The sequence below is a fragment of the Leptinotarsa decemlineata genome, unplaced genomic scaffold (assembly GCF_025532065.1).
Source record: "Leptinotarsa decemlineata unplaced genomic scaffold, Ldec_3_MD MMD2_tig00001064_RagTag_RagTag, whole genome shotgun sequence".
In the NCBI taxonomy this organism is placed as follows: Eukaryota; Metazoa; Arthropoda; class Insecta; order Coleoptera; family Chrysomelidae; genus Leptinotarsa; species Leptinotarsa decemlineata.
This window is the reverse complement of record NW_027412558.1, coordinates 2,889,082-2,908,311: the sequence shown is the minus strand read 5'-3', so window position 1 is coordinate 2,908,311 and position 19,230 is coordinate 2,889,082. Positions and strand designations below refer to the sequence as shown.

The following is a 19,230-nucleotide window of genomic DNA, read 5'->3' as shown; positions in this document are numbered from 1 at the left end:
AGAACTGTCACTTCTACCACTTCGTTAGTAGGCTGGGAAGGAGCTAAATAGCCCTGCCGTCGGAGATAGGATACGTTTTATTATTATTATTATTATTTTATTTCATAACAAACACCACTAAGATTGAAATAATGTCTGTCACCATCTCATGACGAATATTAGTGCGTACAACAACTCTAAATAATGAAATTGGGAACTGAGAAAGTAACGGTATTTGAATATCCACTAGAAGCTTCGATATTAGCTAAGCAAAAGTGTCATAACGTGTCGACATCTCATAAAAATTGACATCTTCGTAGTAAGCCATGTATCGCGACTATTTCCCAATTTTGGGATGAGAGACGCCATCTTGAATATTGGAAAAGTTAATTGGGAGTGAAATGAGGGTTGACGAACTTTCCGCATCATTTAGTAGCATGCGAGTAGTTCGAAGTCCTCGCTAAGTGTAATCCATCACGAAATGGAGGTTGTTTTCTTTTATTTTAGCTTTTTTGCTGATGTGGGTTGTAGGTATACTTGCAGAGTGTTACACGGAGTGAGAGATAAATTTGGATATGGTGGTTATACAGGGGTTGTGCTAGAAAGTTAAAAAATCAAATTTTCACATGAACTAAACCAAATGAGAGAAAGGATAAAGGATTTGGATTGGTTACGCAAGAGGAAAGATACTTTAACGGTAAAAGAAAATTATAAATTACTGAAGAAGAACATTGATAAGAAAATTTCTCTTGGAAAAAATCGTATAATAATGCAATTATTAGATAACAAAACGAAAACACTTTGGCACATTAACAACAAAGTTAAAGGAAAACATAAATATTACAGAATATCTGAAAATAATTTTATTAACGAGGTCCTAACCGAACCAGAAAACATGGTCCCGGTGGTTGGGAGATATTTGTCAACAGTGATAACTGATAAATTGAATGAACAATTTGGTCAACAGTTTTACACAAAATCTACCACAGGTGAATTCAATCCTGCATCAATATTCTATGACCCCGTCACAAAGGACGAAATATTTTGCTTTATCTTTGTGATATACGCTTTATATTAGCTTCACCTGTATGTATGTATATATGTTTATTTGTAACTCTCAAGCTCGGGATCTCTATTGATAGAATTATCGGCATTATTGCTTGACCTATTCGCGGGCAGATGGTGCTGTACGTAACGAAACGAAATTATTATTTAAAAGCAAACCAGAATATGGAGACTTACTGCATCTCAGTATTACTATAGCATTTGAGACCTCAAACTTCATGGTTGTTTGAGAGGAATTTTACATCTTTACCTACTTTACTTGACGAGGACTGCATTTTCAGTTTTTTTCAGTTCAGTAACAACCTTCAAAACGAAGCTGTTGAAATTTCATGATATTCTACTCATAAGTTAGTGAGTTATTGTGTTAAGAGTGACACTACTTTTGTGTTCTGCTTCTTGATGGGAAAAAATACCTTTCAAGCGAAGCAATGGCTTGAAAAGTGTTATAAGGACGCCGCTTCATCACAAACAACAATTAAATGTTGGTTTGCTGAACTTGTAACGTGGTGGTAGAGACACCGATGATGCAGAAGGCAGTAACACCAGTAAACATAAACAAAATCCACAAAATCGTTTTGAATGATCGAAAAGTGAAATTGCGTGAGTTAGCTGACATTGTAAAGATATCAAAAGAATGTAATGGCTTTATAATGCATGAGCATTTGACTATGAAAAAGCGCATACAATGTAGTATGCTCTTTTGATAATATTTACCGCAGTTGTAGATGAAATTTCATATATAAATACCTTCGGACCATGGCAAACAAACCCGTCGACTTCATTCTGCACCAATTATGTTCTCTGTTCATGATTGATTTTGTTTCAGATGGCTACCGAGGGCGGCAATGAAATCAGTGGAGGGCGATCCATCAGACTGCGTTCTGGTGGTGGGAGTTTCCCGACCAAAGATGGCGTTGGCGATTCTCACGATCATGCTGCTGTCCCTATTTCTCACTTTCCATTTGATTTATGACAGCGCCCTTAACAGTCTTCAAGCAACCAACACTGAACAAGCGCGGCCCCCAATTCTCCTCCTCTCCAGAAGGCTTTATCCAGCAGCTGCTAGAAGACTGCCTCAGGTAAATGAACGTACTTGGTGGTACATCAACGCTGGTGTTTCCCAGGGATCCATATTGTCTCCAACCTTCTGTTTATTGTATGTCAACGATTTAATAAATACAAAAATCCGAAATATTGATTTGCTGCCAGTTTTCTTTAAAAAGATAAATGTCTCCGAACCGGATATAATAATTTCAAGACAGACAACTTCGCTTCCAGATTCGATGAGTTTGTTGGGTGTTGAAATGGACTCCAATATGTCTTGGCACAATCATGTTTCTAGAATCGCAAATACTGCTTCTCAAAAGCTCAGCACACTGTTCCAAACCAGAAAACTGTAGGGGAAGGTGAGGTATAATGGTCCCCTTGAGGGAAAAACGTGACTGTGGCTAAAGTTGAAGGCAAAATCGCAAGAATTCTATTGTTGGAGGTAGTGAATTTACTTAACTTTATAACTGCATACTCATTTTCTACTATATGTATGTAGTTTTCTTGTATGAGAGGTTTTTGTTGAAGTTTAGCAAAGGATCATTTTATACACACCTATGCATAAAATGATCACTGGCGTATGGGTAAAATAATCTCAGGGATCATTTCATACCAAAAGTTAATGAATAATAATGAAATGAAGAACTCAGCTGTTTATTTTGATCATGTATTGTTCATAACAATTTAAGTGAATTACACAAAACTTTTGCAGTCTTCTAGTGTCATTAGAGATATTTTTTTGTTATTATCTGCTACTCAATCAACAAAACTAAACAATAAAACATTGCAACAAACTTTTGAAAGGTTCGCAAAATTAACAACATATCTAGTCAAGCAACAGGTAATCAAATAAACTCTTCTTCTAAATAAAAAAAAAATAATACTCATCCCTATCAAAGGTCCTTATCAATGTCTGAATGCAACAGAAAAATCAACTCTTCGTTCAAAAAATAATAATGTTTTTATCAGGAAAGAAATAAAAAAATATCTGTAGCCTTAATTTTTTTTTCGTACTTTCAAATTGATTACTAGAGAGGCAAATATCGCAAGTAAAGTCGCCTTCATCGTCACTATCTACTCCCGCACAAGCCTCATGTCCCCATTTGAGACACACAACGCACCTAATCCACCCTTTTCCTTTACTGCCTTTGGAATAGCTTCCAGTACAGAAGAAGCTTCAGAAGAATCTGATCTGTTTTGCTTTTTTTGCCTTTTCCCTTTCCTTTTCCTTTTCTTTTCCCGCCTCCTTTTCCCTTATCGTTCTGTTTGTTGGTCACCGTAATTTTCATTTTATTAGCTTCCTTGAAGGATTTTTTTCTTCTATATCTGTTTTTTTTTGGTTTCCTCTTCAAGGTATTTCTTGTAGGGTGTGCAGGTCAATATTGATGTGTCTACTCTTATTCGTCTTGCACTCGCTCTTTTTCCAACTATCTTTGGTGTTGGTCGTACTTCTCGTGGTGTAATAACACCAAATGATGTGGATGGAAGATCAGCAGCCAAAGCTGGAGGTGATTTTTCGGAAAATTCAGACGTTGAGATATTTCTTGGTTTCAGTCACCATTGGATTGTACGTCTCAGGATCGAAATGGGAGGTTCTACCGTGTCATTGTCAACATCCATTTCAGTCGTTTCAGCTGCAAGTCCACATTAGTGAAAATGTCAGGGTTGAACGTCAGGATTTAAGATACGCCTCTGTAAAAATTTTCGTTATTTGGAACACGGTCACTACTCTCCCAGGATTGTTATTCATCCACTTCTTCAACGCTTGGTTATGATAAACGCTTAGCGGATACATGGCTCCGACGTCCAAGGGTTGGAGTAGTTTGTGGGTGCAATGAGGCGGCAGGCATAGAATAGTGACGTGATTATCCCTGGCTTTCAATACTACATTCAAATTTTTTGTTTGAAATAGGTGACCATCCAATATCAAAAGAGCCGGATCTTCTGCTGTCGGTTTGGCATAACTTAAGAAGTGATCGTACCACTGAGAAAACACATTTAGTTTCATAAAACCAGATGGATTGCATGCACATATAGCGCCTGGAGGTGCGCCATCCATCAATTCTATTTTCATTCGGACTCTGCGAAAGATTAACATTGGAGGAACAAAATTTCAAGAAGCTGAGGTACAAATCACTGCAGTCGTTGTTTCACCTCTCAGATGAAGTCACTCGCGCCACCTGTTTACGGCCTGTTTGTGCAAACACTCGTCTCGTCTCGTCTCGACTCGTCTCGTCAACATTGAATATACGATGGGGTGGAAAATAATGTTTTTCTTGCACGTTTTTCAAAGTCGAAAAAATTTGACCACCACAGGTTTATTGAAAGCTCGCGCTTGAGCAGAAGACGTTGATTCTGGGGCACGCATCGTAATGTCTGGATGTCTACGTCTAAATCCACGAAGCCATCGAAGTCCAGCTTTTCCTTTTGCTTCAGAAAATGGATGTGGTAAATTATTTTTTTCTGCCAGTTGGTAAGCTAAGGTTAAAACATCCTGAGTGGTCAGCCCGTACATTCTAGACTCCATGTCCTTAATATAGTCGATAAGTTCCTGTTCTTGTTCTTGGTTGAACACTGTTTGTTTGCTACCTAACTTTTCAACGAAGTCTACAGCTATTTTATTTTTGCCTTTGGCTCTTCCTTTTAATACTATCACAGGGACCTTAAATTCTCTACGTGCGGTTGTGTAAGACATGCCATGTCTGCAATTTTGGCGATTTGTTTTCCGTATATAAATTCTCGGCATGATCTGTAAAAATAACAAATACTTATGGGGTAAAATGATTCCAGGGATCATTTCAAACTCACAGAAAGGGATCAATTCGCCCCAAACACCAAATTCCAACATATCGATCAAAACATAACCTTCAAATACCGCTTGCGGTGATCGAACATTGCTCAAATATTAGCTGACTGCTATTAATACCCGGATATGAAACAAGATTTCAATAAACACGAACATGTAAAAAATAATGAAAGTCCAAAAACATGCTTACCTTAGATCAGATTCACACTTTTCGATTATTTTTTAATTAAATCTCGACAAGCGCTCGCACCGCCATGACACTTGGAGAGGCAACTGGCAGGGATGCGGGAAACATGTTTCATGTGCATTTCGATACATGACACTAGTTGTCTCTGATTTACGGCGAGGGATCATTTGACCTACAGAGATCGTATTACCTCACCTTTCCCTACAGGCCTCAGCAACTTTTGATGCTTCATAAAGCTCATATCAGACCTTTGTAGTATTGTGTGGCGCTCCGCCCCTAAACATATCCTGAAGCTGCTGGATTTCATCCAGAAAAGAGCCATTCGCTCATTGGAGACGCTAACATCACTTGCAACCTTGAATGTCTGGAACATCGAAGAAAGGTTGGTTTGCATTCTATTTGCATATGTTCCTTTATGCGGGCTTTAAACGTTATTCCAGTTTGACCCATATAAAACATCGGACATGACCCACACGATAATTTATACACTCCTGGTTTTTCTGAAACTGAACTTTTATCTTTGTTATTTTTAATGTGCATGCCTAAGTTGCTGGTTTTGAAAGCCACATTTACACCTTTGGTGTGCAGAAAATCTGGAATATTTGTAGTGGGTTGGCCTGGGTAGGTAAAGGTTCTATAACTTTCATCCTCATTCCTTTGAATTTGGTAAACTTCCTTCAAGGCTTGGCTGTAAAACTTTTTTGATAATAAAGAATGTATTTGACTGCTATCGTAATCATTATTGAAGGCTATTTGTTTCATTGTGTTCAGGTCTTCATTGAAAGTATTCGTGGAACCTTATTCCTGAAAAATCAACGTGGAAAATCCACTTCTTGCTTCATCAAAGCCTTGACTTTCGTGAAAAAAATATTTGACAGTACACAGTTCCGAAAATCAATGTTGGAAATATAATTTCTATAATAGTTTTATAAAAATCTTAGGGTCACTTTCAAACTAACAAAATGGGAATACAAATAGCTATATTCCTCATTAAAGTATCTGTTCTATTTCAGGCAATCATAATGGGGGTGCGGAAATGTGGAACAAGAGCTCTTTTAGAGATGCTGTACCTTCATCCAATGATACAGAAAGCTGCTGGAGAAGTCCATTTTTTTGACAGGGATGACAATTATTACAGGGGATTAGAATGGTACAGAATGCAGATGCCTCATTCGTATCCAGGACAAATTACCATCGAGAAGAGTCCTAGTTATTTCGTTACTCCAGAAGTGAGTCGATTTTGAAAGTGAATTGATACATGATCATAGTGTTTTTTTTTTCATTATATCCTAATGTATAATGACATATATTCTCAGTTTGCTCATCAATGTGAAAATAATGTGTGATCGAAATTAATAATATTCCACAATGAATTCAATTGAATACGCGTTTCGCTACACGGTTACTTCATCAGTTATACTGGTACATCTACAATGCCATTTATATAACAGTGGTACTGTTGATGTATCATTAAAACCTTTAAGAAGAAAATTATTTCAACATGAATCTTGTATTCATAAATGATGTGTTGGCTGGATATACTGCGAACGACAGTACAGTCCTACTGCTATGTTGATAATGAAAATCATTCCCAGAATAGATTTCTCTGGAAGAGAACGAATTCAACAAAAAGAATATTTGATTTCTGTGTGAACAAGTAACAGAAGAGAGGATATTCCACTACAAACAAACTATATCAAATGTAGCATTTTGTATTTGAACAGTGTGTATTTTGACTGATCGAAGAAATCAAAGCAAAAAATTAAAAATTTTATGTTGCAAACCATAAAACAAATTGGAACGCATATTTTGGCGAAGGTAGTGGCGATTTAAATTTGATTCAATGGCGGAGGCGCAGGGGTTTGGCGGTATTATGTCGCAAATCACGAAACAAAAATCGAGCGCATGTTTTGGCGGAGGAATTGGGGATTGAAATTTGATACAATGGCGGAGGCGCGTTAGTTTAATTTCACATTGGTGACTGTTTCGATCTGCTGGTTCCAGCTACTCCATGATTTTCAAATCAAGCTCAAAATTCACACCCCTGTCACCATTACCTCGTTAGATGGGACCTGCGTTACTTCAAACCACGAATATCATAAACAAAAAAGTAGAACGTGAACTATTACACCATGAAATATTTTTTTCGGTACTGTACATTTGTTCAGGCCAGTATATTTGTTCATCTTATAACTTCTGGAAAATCGGGCGTGATTTCGTATCGACAGTTGGACAAATTTTTCAAAATGTTCCCTGAGAAATTATCTCTTCCATAAGTTCACTTCAAACATAGATGTGAATCAGAAATTTCATTATTGGTGATATCATACACAGTGCATTCCAGTTGAAACAAAATACCTCACTCAATAACTGATTTGATATCAAGACTGTGGGAAAATCAGGCAACACATCATGTTTACTTTTCATGGAGACACATTTTTACGAAAACATCAGCCTCACGTGGAGACGTGACTTTTGACAAGTGATTATCGCTTTTGTTTTCCAGATTGTACTCCCTGGGATTGTGAAAATATGAAACTGAATGCCGCACAAAAATGAAAAACAGGTCTGCCTCCACCACAGTATAAAAATTTTAATCACCAGTTCTTTCGCCAAATTACAGCATCGAATGTTTGTGGCTCCATGAAAGACAAAAACGAATTTTTCTGAAAACAATTTTCGATTATCAATGTGATACTACATAGAGAGAACAGATTCATTTTGAATTCAAGCCAAAAACAATATCGAAAACATATGTCTGAATGGAATTGGCACTATTTCTTGTTGAATATTATACTCGAACTCCTATTGCTTGAAAAAGTTTCAACAAGAATAAAATGAACTGGAATATTCGAGAGATCAAAACAATATGCGAGGACAAATGAACAATGAATAGGTGTCATGAAAATAATGATGGGTGATTTTGATATAGAACTGTGTCTGGTTTTGAGGAATGAAGAAATTCAAACAAAATATTATCTATACTCATAAATGCGAAAGTCAGTTACTTAAAACACATTCATATCTGTTTCTCCGAACTGATGAAACTTAGGAAGCTGAAATTTCTCAGGGGTGCTTCTCAGGATTCTTAAATGCGCAATAAAGAAGAATTTTTGGATATTTCAACTGGGGCTTCCCCGTGGGGGTGAAAGGGGTGCGTTTACATATGAAAATTACCTGTGCTTGAAAAATGATTGGTATATCAAAGTTTCTTGTTTATTAGTCTTTCCGGAGACTCGAGAAGATTTCTTCCCAAACGAGACAAGCAACAACCCACAAAAAATGTTTTTTTCTCAGGTTCCCGAACGAATTCGTGCAATGAATGCCAGCGTGAAACTCCTGCTAATAGTTCGAGAACCTGTCACCAGAGCGATATCAGATTACACACAGCTGAGGGCGAATGCAGCTACAGCTCCCCCAACTCTGCCAATCCCCACCCCGAAGTCGTTTGAGCAGCTCGCCATTTTCCCGAATGGTTCCATAAATGAAGCGTACAAACCGCTTTCCATCTCGGTGTACCATAACTACATGCACAGGTAATTCTGATAGGAGAGGCATCCGCTGGTCTCTGTGATTTATACTACAAAATCATATCATGCATGACATTATACAGACTGAATTCGGAGCAATTTCAGGGTTGATTCATTTCAGTAGTTCAAACTCACAGTAATTTGGAAATATACTCACTTTCAGAACATTCAAACCGGGTTATTTCACCTGAAAATCGAATCAGGTGCTGGAAACATACATACAGGGAATTTCATATTTTATTTTTTCACAAGAAATTCCTACTAGAACTAAAGGAATATTGAATTATGCAAGCGCTAGTAAGTTAACAAAAATCAAAAAATTTTTTTATAGACGACAATTTTCAAATATTTATTTATTTGTTCCCAAACAGACCTGAAAGCAAAAGTGAACTTAACATTATGATTTTTTGCAATATAAGTTTTAATTTAGCAAATGAAAAAATGTATTCATTTCAGTAGTAATTATAATAAATTAGCATTAGGATGATACATTAATAATTTGATTGATTATAATGTTTCTAAATATATTTTCAGTTATTGACCAATCCAGATCAATGGGTGTATTATAATGATTTGATAGTCGCCAAATGGTTGTAAGAGTAGCTCTATGTAAAACAGGGATATTGAATGTAGCATTCTTTTTGTAGGCACATTTAATCGCAGTTAAAAAATAACATTGGTGAATTAGTTTTATTATTGATAATTTCAAACAGAAACATCAAAATGTGAAGCACTCCTCGATTTTCCAAAGATATAATTTTGAATTCATGTCTAAGATGGGTAGTTTTAACTGCAGCTGCAGTTTCGTAAGAAGGTAACATCTTTTCCTCCAACCGATTTGCTGGAGTCTTTGAAGTCCACTAGATACTCGTTAGGACAACAAGAGGATTGTTCCGAATTCTTGGGGTTCTTGTTGAATACTCTTCGTGAGCAAAACAATAGCAAAATCAATACTCCCAGCCGCTCTGGACTGAATGATTCCGTACAACCCATCTCGTCTTGTGTTTGTAGATCTTTTGCTGGAAAAATCCTCACTCGTTTACTTTGTGGTAAATGTTCAAGAAGTACTGAAAACTTATGTGAATTTCTGGAACTTCATCTAGCTTTTCCTAATATGACTAATTACCAGTCCGTGCAAAGCTTATTGTTAAATCATCTGAAAATGGAATTTTTAACAAATGATGATCGACTGTATTGTCAAACATGCGCCAAACTAACTGACTGTCATAAGGAAACAAGTATAGCTGAGGCACCAGTCAATCTAATAATAATACTGATGATTTTCAAACAAGACTCAACCTCTAACGGAAGCAAGAAACTCTTTGGAAGGTTCGAAATAGATGAACATTTCAACCTAGCAGACCATGCAGTCATTGTTCACTGTGGTTCTGGCGTTGAATTTGGTCATTATTACGCCTTGGTCAAAGAAGAAACGGACTGGTTCAGGTTTGACGATAGTCGTGTCACGAAGTGTTCTGGCGATGCATTGAATTTATTGGAGCCTCTGGAGACACCCTACATTTTGATTTATGAGAGAGAGGACATTGTTAGATCAAGATCTTCAGATGATGTGGTGCTGCAGGTTTTTCCGGGTTTTCCTGCAGCTGAAAAAGCAAATGCGCCACTGGAATCAATGAAGTCGCCCCGGAGCGCCAATTAATTTTTATTGTTGTATTTATTTTATTTTTATCGTTGTTTTAACACATTGTAATAATTTTACAAAACATAAATACAAATCATTATGATTAAAATATACATGATGATTTTTATAGTATAGGTATCTTGAAAATTCGTTTTGAATTTTTTCTAGCAAGAATAATGTAGTATGGTATTCTCTATGCCAAATTATTGCAACAAATTCTAGTTTCAGCCTAACTAAACTATAATAAAAAATTTCAAGGGAATGTACATTGGTAAAATTAAATGATTGTCTAATTGATTATGGGAATATTTCATATCCAATTCGATTTGGAATAGTTTCGATCATTTGAATTTTTTATCGTGAAGCAAATTATTCGATATATTCAAGATTCCAAGAATAATTTTTCCTAAAATGGAAACCAGGTGTGTTTTTTTTTTGAGAAAAATTATTCTTAAAAGGTCATCGATTTTGAAATTCAGGGTGTCGAAATTCTAACAATAAAATTGTTTTTTCTCCAGAACTTCTGAAAGACGTATTGATTTGGAAGGAATGGTTTTTGGCCACAACCTTCCTTTCCCACAGGCTAATCTTTCCTCAACATATGCACCTTCCAATATGAATAGAGGATCGATTGTACTTCGGAAGATACCATTTTTTGTGAAGCAACTCCCGAATGGTCTTTGAATTTCTAATCGTCCACAATATGGATCAAGGGAGAATATGTTCAAATGTGATGAAGAGAAAACTGAAAAGTTCATCAAGAAAAGTTACTGCGTAATATTGGGTTGTTTCAAAAGATTTGCCCGTTTTTGTGAGACTAATTTCAACGCTAATATCTCACTGGACACTCATTCAATACAATCGAAATCTGGGCCATTTGAGTGAGGGTACTTTTGTCAACGCAACACAAGAAGACTAATTCCGACAGCATGACAATTGTGGGCTCGGGATTCGACGAAGTCTACGAAGGCCGTTTTCATCTGGTACCGATTGGCGAAGATTTTACCGGCGACTAAGTTATCGAAGCCCAAGCGAAGGTCTCTGGAGACACGCTTGTCTGGCCATCAGTGATGCCATCAGTACCACATCGTCAGAGGCCTTGGAGATCCTTCTAGATCTCCCTCCTCTCCACATTTTTCTGGAGAGAGAGGTTAGATGGACTACATATAGACTTGTGCACATTGCCAATTGCACAAATCAATTTAATGCAGAGTGCAACAGACTGTTGGTTGACACTAGAAATCACAGCATTCTGGAAATGACCTCTGACTCTATGCCTCCAACTGTCCACTACGAACTGCCTTATAAAGTACCGTTCACGAGAAGAGAGGACTTGATCCTCCGGAAAAAGGAAATGTCAAGAGCACATAGTTGTTGGTTCACCTGCCTAGGAACCTATGCGACTGTATTTCATTTAAATTGGTAGCAAATTGCCAAAAACGACTCTCCTCGATAGGAAGACTTAACAAATTGTCTCTTGTCTGGATTCCTGGCTATACTGGCTTAAAAGACAATGGGACTGCCGACTCCCTTGCAAAGTAGGGTGCTGCAAGCAGCTTCATCGGACCAGAACCTGTCATTGGCGTCGCTTTAGGACTTGGAAAGATCGAACACCTGGATGGCAAGAAGGTTTATGGACTTCTGGCAAAATCTTTCAGAATTGGCTCACTCCAAGACGTTTATTCACCCTTCGAAGTTTGATACCAAACAGTTGTTGGACTATAGTAGGGATGAACTACGATATCTAACAAGCCTTCTTACAGGTCACTGTTATTTGAATCATTGGTAAATTTTTGTTCTGTGGACACCTGGTGATTTTGAAAAAATTTTTGATTTTACTTACGTATTTCGATGCGTAGATTACGAATCCGAAAGAGAAAAGCGGCGCTCTCCCTTATTTAAATAGATACGGCCCTTCAAAGTTCAGAAAAGGGCAACTTTTCAGCCTTCTTTTTCACCAAATAAACTATTTAAAAACACAAGCATTTATTCACTAGGTCACCTTTACACCTTATTCCTCCTTCTTTGACACTTTTCACTTCAATAATCAACATTTTTCTTATAAAAATGTAAAAAAATGTACGGAGCTGCTTTTGGTTACATATCACTGTATTTTACATTTTTAAGGTTTACGATCGAAACTTTCACCCTTCAAAACTACAATGAATGTAAAAATATTTTGGACGTCAACAAAAATTCGTGCAATTTCAAAATACTTCATAGCAATATTCGCAGCCTAAATAAGAATCTCGATGAACCTCAGCGGTTTGAATTCTGATATAGATTGTGTGGCTTTAACAGAAACATGGGTGTTGAAAAATCCCGAACTGTATGGCATTCCAGGATATGATATGCTATATAGCGAAGGTGATTTAAACCAAAATGACGGAGTAGTGATTTATATTCGATCCCACCTCAATTATTACCATAAAATAGTAAAGATAAATCATATCAAAGCTATCGAGTTGAAAGTTGAATTCGGAAATACTTATATATATGTATTTGCAATTTATCGACCCCCATCTACAGACCCTTACGACTTCAGTATGGACTTATATACATATTTACAAACTTGTTCTTCTGATACAGCTTCCTATTCCATATTTTTAGGCGACATCAACATTGATATTTTGAGAAATAACGATGTGACTGATGAATATTCGAATATACTGAGTGAGTTTGGCTATGTTTCCGCTATCAATAATCCGACTCGAATGCAAGGAGATAACGGATCTTGTATCGATCACATCTTTATCAGAGCAGTTCCCCTACTGCTTGAAAGAGTTATTGCTATGGTAATTCGAACTGATATCACCGACCATTTTTCAACTGCGATTCAAATGATATTTGATACTCCTCAATGCAATAAAAAAATCACTCAAAAGACGATGACGCACATTAAACAATCCGAGTTAAGAAAAAATATGGAAAACATATCATGGGAGGTTGTCTTTAATACACCCTCAGCAGATTATGCTATGAACAGTTTCCTCAATATCATCAATAATGCCATAGAGCTATGTACAGTTCAAATAAGACCTAAAAGAAAAAACACAAAGATAGCGCCATGGATTACAAATGGTTTACTGAAATCGGTTGATACAAAAAATGAACTATTCAAACGCGTACGTTCGAATCCGATGAATATGCAGTTGAGGAATGATCTTAGAGTATATCAGAATAAACTAACAAATTTAATAAGAAGAGCAAAGTATGACTATTTTCAGAAAAAAATCAAAATGAACTCGACAGACTCTAAATGCTTATGGGAAGTTGTAAAAGAAGTAAGCAACACACATAAAACGAAACGCCCCATTACTCAAATAAAAACTGAAGAGGATGGTACTGTAACAGATAAACATGCAATCGCCAACGAATTCAATTTTATATATTCCACCTTAGGAAAAAAAATGGCAGATAAGATAAAAAAAACCCAAATTTCCTATATTTCCCTAAAACTGTACCAAATTCTTGTGTTCTTCTTCCTACCAACAGAAATGAGATCAAAGAGGTTAGCAAAGATCTAAAGCCAAAAAAATCCACTGGAATTGACGGTATCTGTTCTGAAACGTTGAAACCAATTTCCTTGTATATCGAGGAGCCTTTGGCATTCATTTTCAATAGGTGTATGGATACAGGTTCCTGGCCAACAGCACTGTAAAAAACAATAGTTATTCCTTTATTCAAGAACGGCGATGAGACAGTGGTTACAAATTACAGACCCATTTCCCTTACTACACACCTGAACAAAGTTTTTGAAAAAATCCTTAAAAAAGGTTAACATCGTACGTCTCGAAATATAACATAATATCTAATCGTCAGTTTGTGTTTCGCCAAAAAGTATCCACTCAGGACGCAATCATAGCTCTCATCACAGATATATCATCAGCTCTTAATGAAAATAAACCATGCCTATGCGTATTCATCGACTTGTCGAAAGCATTCGACACAGTTGACTATGACCTTCTATTGAAATCCTTGGAGGATATTGGTATAAGAGGCAAAACTTTGAATTTGTTCAGAAGTTACCTCACTGATAGATTCCAGTGTGTGAGAATTGATGACGTGTTGAGTGACACGCGAAAAACTGTTATTGGGGTTCCCCAAGGCACGGTTTTAGGACCAATCCTTTTCAACATATATGTGAATGGACTGTACTCTATCGAAAGCAAAGGTAAAATATTAGGTTTTGCAGACGATACGGCTATTTTCTACAAGGCGAATGGCTGGGAGGAACTGAAAAGTATTGTTGAAACTGATCTCGGATCAATAAAAAATTCGCTTGAACATCGATTGTTGATAGTAAATTTTGATAAAACTCATTATCTACCCTTCAGTTGCAATAATTTCAGTAATCCTTCTTTTTCACAATTGAAGATTGGACAACATGTAATACTTTCCGAATCAAAAGTGAAATATCTAGGTGTGATAATTGATTCACATCTCAAGTGGAAGGCACATATTCAATATATCTGTAATAAATTACGTTGTATACTATACAAATTCAAATATTTGTTGAAAATACTGACATACTCTGATCTCAAAATTCTATATCACGCACTCGTGGCGAGTCATCTGAGCTATGGAATCGCTTGCTGGGGTGGAACATTCCATATACACCTTCGTCCACTTGAGGTGCTCCAAAACAGGTTCCTGTTCCAAAACCACCACATTATTCAACAGAATCATTGTATTCCGAAGCTAAAGTTTTCGATATCCGCCAACTGTTTTACTATAATATTGTCACAGCTTATTACAAGAACAGATGTTTCACTCTCCCGACTCACTTATACAACACCCGTAAAAAAAATAACCACGTTATTCCTCAAACGCAAAAATCAATTTTCCAGCATTCATACAATTACCTTGCTCCTAAGCTGTTCAATACTATTCCCGACGAAATGTGCAGTATCACAATTATTCATTTGTTCAAGGAAAAATTAAGATTATTCATATTATCTCAACCAAGAAATTTTTTTGATGAACTTGTTGACAAAAAAAATATTTGAAATTTGTGTGTTATGTTTGTTATATACCTGAACCCATGTGATGCATATGTTTGCATGTACATCATTAACATCAATTCATTTAAGTATAAAGCAGTTTTATAATATAATGTATAATGCGCGTTATTATTTTTTTGAATTTTTTTACAACAGTACCTATTATGAATTGAAAAATATCACCCTTCTGATCGTTCACCTTCTAGGTTTACAATTTGGTCATTTTATAGCCCTAACATTATTTTAAAAAAAGTGTCTGTATGTATTTGTGTGTGTATGTGTTAAGTTTTCTTTTTTAGTGCTTCTGCACTTATTGCCATTTTACTTTATTCAAAATAGCTATTATTTGTTTGTATGATTATAATTATTCTTTTTTATGAATAAAGTCATTATTATCATTATTATATCATAACCGAATCTGACGAAATTACAGGTGGCTCGAGGTATTCCCCAGGGATCAGATCCTCATCGTGAACGGAGACCTTCTCATCGAGGACCCTGTATCTCAAGTACAAAAAATCGAGCGATTCCTAGGCATAGAGCCTAGAATAGGCACACACAATTTCTACTTCAACGAAACCAAAGGGTTCTACTGTCTGAGGAACGAAACGTCGGATAGATGTCTGAGGGAGACCAAGGGGAGGAAACACGCCAGGGTGGATCCTGAAGTGGTGTCCAAGTTGAGGAAGTACTTCGGAGAGCACAACCAGAAATTTTACGAGCTGGTAGGGGAGGATCTGGGATGGCCGGAAGAGTAACATTAATTTTAGTTCTAGGTTAGAATGATTTTAACGGGTTTTTTCAAAGCCGGGTCTTGGAAAGGAAAATGGGATAGAAATTCATCGGGATTGATTCACAATGTCTCATTTTTCAGTTTGCAAGGAAGTTCTGTCATTCATAACTATCAATTTCCATGCCAAGTTTGCAATGACTCAAAGCTGAACTTTTTTAAAAAATCAAGAGAACAACAACTGCTCTGGGAAACAGAAATTGTTGTGAAATTTCTTAAGGTACTTAGTTCAGATATAGAAATATATGAATGTTGTTGGTATTCTGGATCAGTGAATATTACTGGAGTTTTTTCCCAACACCAAATCGTTATTTTTACACCTCGACACGTGTTTCGATCACCTAGTGATCATCTTCAAGAGGAAGATAAAACTAATAACTACTCAAAACTAAAGCTACTTATACTAATCAGGTACCTCATACAGGTAGGTAATCAGTAATACCACCCATACAAGTGTACCACCTTAAATTAATTTTACAATTGGCCTTTCTATTATTTACAATATGTCCTTATGTATGTTTGAATGTTACAGCTATATATAGAACAATTTTCAGCTATATAAAATTAGTTTCACAATATTGCCTATCTAAATATATTTACAATGTGTCTTTTTGTAGTAATCAGTAAACCCAACAATATTATTTCAACAAGCTATATAGTATGCTATTTGGTATTGGTCCGTTGTCGTTATTCATAATATTATTATGTTTACCTATTTCCACACTCTCATAGGCATCTAGTTGCCTGTTGTTATTAACTTGTCTAACTAATCTTAAAGAACTGAAGTCTATGGAATGATTTTGTTGCAAAATATGATGGGCGACTGCTGATTTTTCAAATCTTCCATATTTTAAGTGTGCTATGTGTTCCTTATATCTCACTTTGATAGATCTTTTTGTCTGTCCATAATATTTTGCATCGCAGTCCTTACATTCAATTTCGTAAATTCCAGACTTTTCCGAATTCTCGACTTTGTCTTTTGGATTTCCCAAAAGGTTCTGCAGTGTATGACTTGTTTTAAAAATCACCTCCATACCTAGTTCCTTTAAAATCTTTCCAAAGTTCTTCGTATATTGGTGGTATGGAACTGAGATGTATTTATCTTGGTTTTTGTCCTTTCTGAAAGTCGAGATTTCGTTCATTCTTAACCTAAACTTCTTTTTCTTAATTATGTCTTCTATAATAACTCTCGGAAAACCGTTAGTGGCTGCTATTTCCTATATTGTACGTTTTTCTTTTGTGAACCTATCATACCTCAGGGAACTACTAGAGAAAAATAATTTCAATAACAACGAAATCGATGAATTCGTTTCTCTTACCAATTTGTGTATGAAACAAAATCGTTTCCAGGTAGAAGGTTGCTTCTTTTATGAACAACAGGAAGGAACGGCCATGGAAAATCCCCTGTCCCCCTACCTGGCAGACCTGTTCATGAGCAGATTCGAAATGAAAACTAAAGAAAAGTCAAAGTATTTTCCTAGGATTTGGCTAAGGTATGTGGATGATATTTTCGCGGTATTCGATACCAAAATATCGAATATCGAGGACTTTGTTTCCTTTTTAAATAATAGATGTCCATCAATAAAATTCACGTATGAAGTAGAAAATAAGAGAGAAACTACCATTTCTTGACGTTTTGGTAATGAGGAGCAAAGATGGATGGTTAGAATACGATATATTTAGAAAAGAAACAAGCACGTACAGGTATATTCCTGACAGTTTACATCACTGTGGACAGCACAAACGTGCTGGGTTGAATTTTTTGGTGCATTGTCTTTTGACTTTCCCTCTAACACATGATAGGTTCACAAAAGAAAAACGTACAATACAGGAAATATCAGCCGCTAACGGTTTCCCGAGGGGTATTGTAGATGACATAATTAGGAAAAAGAAGTTTAGGTTAAGAATGAACGAAATCTCGACTTTCAGAAAGGACAAAAACCAAAATAAATACATCTCAGTTCCATACCACCAATATACGAAGAACTTTGGAAAGATTTTCAAGGACCTAGGTATGAAGGTGATTTTTAAAACAAGTCATACACTGCAGAACTTTTTGGGAAGTCCAAAAGACAATGTCGAGAATTCGGAAAAGTCTGGAATTTACGAAATTGAATGTAAGGACTGCGATGCAAAATATTATGGACAGACAAAAAGATCTATTGAAGTGAGATATAAGGAACACATAGCACACGTAAAATATGGAAGATTTGAAAAATCAGCAGTCGCCCATCATATTTTGCAACAAAACCATTCTATAGACTTCAGTCCTTTAAGATTAGTTAGACAAGTTAATAACAACAGGCAACTAGATGCCTATGAGAGTGTGGAAATAAGTAAACATAATAATATTATGAATAACAACAACGGACCAATACTAATTTTATGAAACTAATTTTATATAGCTGAAAATTGTTCTATGTATAGCTGTACCATTTAAACATACATAAGGACATATTGTAAATAATAGAAAGGCCAATTGTAAAATTAATTTAGGGTGGTACACTTGTATGGGTGGTATTACTGATCACCTACCTGTATGAGGTACCTGATTAGTATAAGTAGCTTTAGTTTTGAGTAGTTATTAGTTTTATCTTCTTCTTGAAGATGATCACTTGGTGATCGAAACACGTGTCGAGGTATAAAAATAACGATTTGGTGTTGGGAAAAAGCACCAGTAATATTCATTACTACACCAAAGGTTCCAAACAGTATATCACAAGTTCTGTATCAGTGTTAAAAATGTCACTTTTAGCGGTTTGTTCGTAATAATTATCATAACTGTATTTTTTCATAATCGATTTTTTGAACCTCAATCATCAAAATTCAATCAGTCTTGAGTAGATATAATTGGCTTGAATTTGAAAATGAGAACCCGATAGACAAATTATTTTTACCTGTTTCAAAATTGACCATTTATCAAACTTTCGTGGTAATTCGATGTGACTGAAAATTCTTCAGTTGAAATTTTTTATTTCCTGAACGGAAACAAGTGAAAGCTTTCCATAAAAAAAAAGAAAATGGAAAAAGTTATAGCTGCCATTGTCCAATAATTTATACAAACTCAAATTGCAATGAAAAATCGAGTGAACGGTGATTGAAAAATTGATAAGCAGAAGGATGAAGTTTAGAATTCAGTAATTAGGAAAGATCACAAAGAGTTAGGAGGATGTCCACAAAT

At 36.0% G+C, this 19,230-nt stretch overlaps 1 protein-coding gene across 4 annotated transcripts in view; it reads left to right on the top strand.

Annotated features, from left to right (window-relative positions):
- Positions 1-17,036, top strand: part of Hs3st-A (Heparan sulfate 3-O sulfotransferase-A) — a 202,767-nt gene extending 185,731 nt beyond the window's left edge. For all 4 annotated transcript variants that reach the window (XM_074175539.1, XM_074175540.1, XM_023170882.2 and 1 more), the window contains exons 3-6: positions 1,871-2,123; positions 6,098-6,313; positions 8,382-8,620; positions 15,693-17,036. In XM_074175539.1, the coding sequence (XP_074031640.1) occupies positions 1,871-2,123; positions 6,098-6,313; positions 8,382-8,620; positions 15,693-16,017 (1,033 nt within the window). In that variant the 3' untranslated portion in view covers positions 16,018-17,036. The remainder of the gene's footprint in view (positions 1-1,870; positions 2,124-6,097; positions 6,314-8,381; positions 8,621-15,692) is intronic.
- The last annotated feature ends 2,194 nt before the right edge of the window (positions 17,037-19,230 follow it).